General features: G+C 46.3%; 1 protein-coding gene across 7 annotated transcripts in view; it reads right to left on the bottom strand.

Annotated features, from left to right (window-relative positions):
* CCBL1 (cysteine conjugate-beta lyase, cytoplasmic) overlaps positions 1–2,281 on the bottom strand; it is a 44,628-nt gene that overhangs the window by 28,377 nt on the left and 13,970 nt on the right. For 2 of the 7 annotated variants that reach the window (XM_012639874.1, XM_012639873.1), the window contains exons 2-3: positions 1,168–1,294; positions 792–1,004 (exon numbers count right to left, since the gene is read on the bottom strand). The exons of 2 other annotated variants lie outside the window; for them this stretch is intronic. In XM_012639874.1, the coding sequence (XP_012495328.1) occupies positions 792–887 (96 nt within the window). In that variant the 5' untranslated portion in view covers positions 888–1,004; positions 1,168–1,294. Of the gene's footprint in view, positions 1–791; positions 1,005–1,167; positions 1,363–2,281 lie in introns of those variants that run through there. 3 more of the 7 variants (XM_012639875.1, XM_012639876.1, XM_012639872.1) reach the window with 3 other exon arrangements.

The raw sequence follows: 2,281 nt of genomic DNA, 5'->3' as shown, positions 1-2,281 counted from the left end.
CCCTTACTAGTCCACAAAATGGCAGTGCATTTTACAGTTGATGGTATAATGAATTTGATGATATATGAAATTACTTTTCAATTGGAGATACATCATATTAAAAAAAAATGAAGCGAAAAGCCAGGCACAGTGGTGTGTGCCTGCAGTCCCAGCTACCAGGGAGGCTGAGGCTGAGATTTGAGCCTCGGGGTTTGAGGCCAGCCTGGGCAACGTAGTGAGACTCTATTAAAAAAGAAAGTGAAGCTGAATCAGGGACATTGGGGGTGGGGGCATCTGGGGGAGAAGGTGGAGTGAGGGGAGTTTAGGGAGGGTAGGGTGTGGGAAGGAGTAGAGGGGCACAGATTAAGAGGGAGAAGAACAGAGGAAGTGAGTGGAGTTGAAGGGGTTTAGGAGGGGGACAGTGATAATGGGGGGACCCAGGAATGTGGGGTGCTCAAAAGAGCAACTTTTAAGTATGTCACATAGTGCTTGGATAAATGAGGAAACAGTGCCTATTCTTGGGATTATGCATAACACACTCATCAGTTAACTATTACTGAGCACCTACTGTGTACTGGGTGCTGGGCGCCACTGGCGATGATGGGAGGCAGCAGCACCCCAGCAGCACCCAAGCAGTTCATTTCAATGCAGAGCTACAGGTTCCAGACTAGACAAGCAGGGGCAAGGAAGGGGCCCACATCCAGCCTGCAGTCAGAGAGGGCTTCCTGAAAGAGGAAGCTCATGCACAGCTTTGAAGCCAAGACGAAGCCGGGGCCATGCAGGTGGCAGAGCATTGGGGGTAGAACACTTACAGTCTGGTGCAAGCACCGGGCGAGCGAGGCTCCAGACTTCCTTCCCTGGAGGTCCCCCACCAGGTGCAGACATTTGGCTGCTGCATTCCTGAACATGCCTCTCAGAGCCACGGGGCACTGCCGACTTCTCCTCCAGGGGTAGAGGAGGAGGGAGGAGAGAGCCCAGGGCAGAAAATGCCTCCAAGCTCAAGACTTGGGTCTCACACGACAGCTCTAACAATAACAAAAGCAGCAAAAACAACGTGGTCACTGGGTGCCAGGCATGTGCCAAGTGCTTTCTTCCATGATTATCCCACTCAGTCCTCACAACGACCCTGGCATTCACACACACCACACACCCCAGCAAGAAGAGTGACCCTTTCAAAACACAAATTACCTCTAACGAAAAAATGATCCAGGTGAGGAGCCCAGATAGCCCCTAACATCACAGATGGCATCAACCCGACATCATGCTTCTACTCTGGAAACACACACCACCTGTGAATTATTCCTACAGAGTGAACCTAAATCAGGTCACAGTGAGTTAGTAAAATACAGGGACAGAAGAACATATTAAGTGACTCTACAGAGATGCAATCAACAAATTCAAGCTGATGGAAACTCTACAGAACAAATGACCCTGTTTCTTCAACAAGTAAATTGCAAGAAATAAAAAAAGGCTGGGGCGCTACAGATTAAAAGAGATTTAACAGACAAATCAAAAAAATCAATGGCTGAAAAAGAAGAAAAAAGTTGAAGGAATCACACTGCACAATTTCAAAGCTTATTACAAAGCCACAGGAGCCAAGAAAGTGTCGTATTGGCTTAAGGATAGATCTATAAATCAATAGAACAGAACGGACAGTCCACAAATAAACTCTCATGTTTGTGCTCAATTGCTATTTGACAGGGTGCCAAGAAAACAAACTAGGTAAAAGAATAGCCTTTTCAACAAACGGTACTGGGACATCTGGATATCTACATGTAAAAGAATGAATCTGGGCCAGGCGTGGTAGCTCCCACCTATAATCCCAGCACTCTGGGAGGCCAAGGTGGGAGGATCACTTGAGGTTAGGAGTCAAGACCAGCCTGGAAAACATAGTGAGACCCTAGCTCTACAAAATACATCTTTAAAAATTGTTGGGCATGGTGGCGGAAGCTTGTAGTCCTAGTTACTAGGGAGGTTGAGGTGGGAGGATCGCTTGAGCCCAGGAGTTTGAGGCTGCAGTGAGCTGTGATGAGGCCACTGCATTCTAGCCTAGGGTGACAGAGCAAGACTGTGTCTCAAAAAACAAAAAAAAAGTATTAGCAAAAACAATAAAACTCCTAGAAGAAAACACAAGAGTAAATCTCTGTGACCTTGAGTTTTTCAGACACACCTCCAAAAGCACAAGCAACAAAAGAGAAAATAAACCGGGCTTCATCAAAATTAAGAACTTTTGTGCTTCAAAAGATATCCAGTAAGAAAGTGAAAAGACAACCCATGGAACAGGAGAAAATATTTGCAAATC

The sequence above is a fragment of the Propithecus coquereli genome, unplaced genomic scaffold (assembly GCF_000956105.1).
Source record: "Propithecus coquereli isolate 6110/MARCELLA unplaced genomic scaffold, Pcoq_1.0 Scaffold142, whole genome shotgun sequence".
Classification (NCBI taxonomy): domain Eukaryota; kingdom Metazoa; phylum Chordata; class Mammalia; order Primates; family Indriidae; genus Propithecus; species Propithecus coquereli.
Note: the sequence above shows the minus strand (reverse complement) of the source record. Positions and strands in the feature narration are given on the sequence as shown.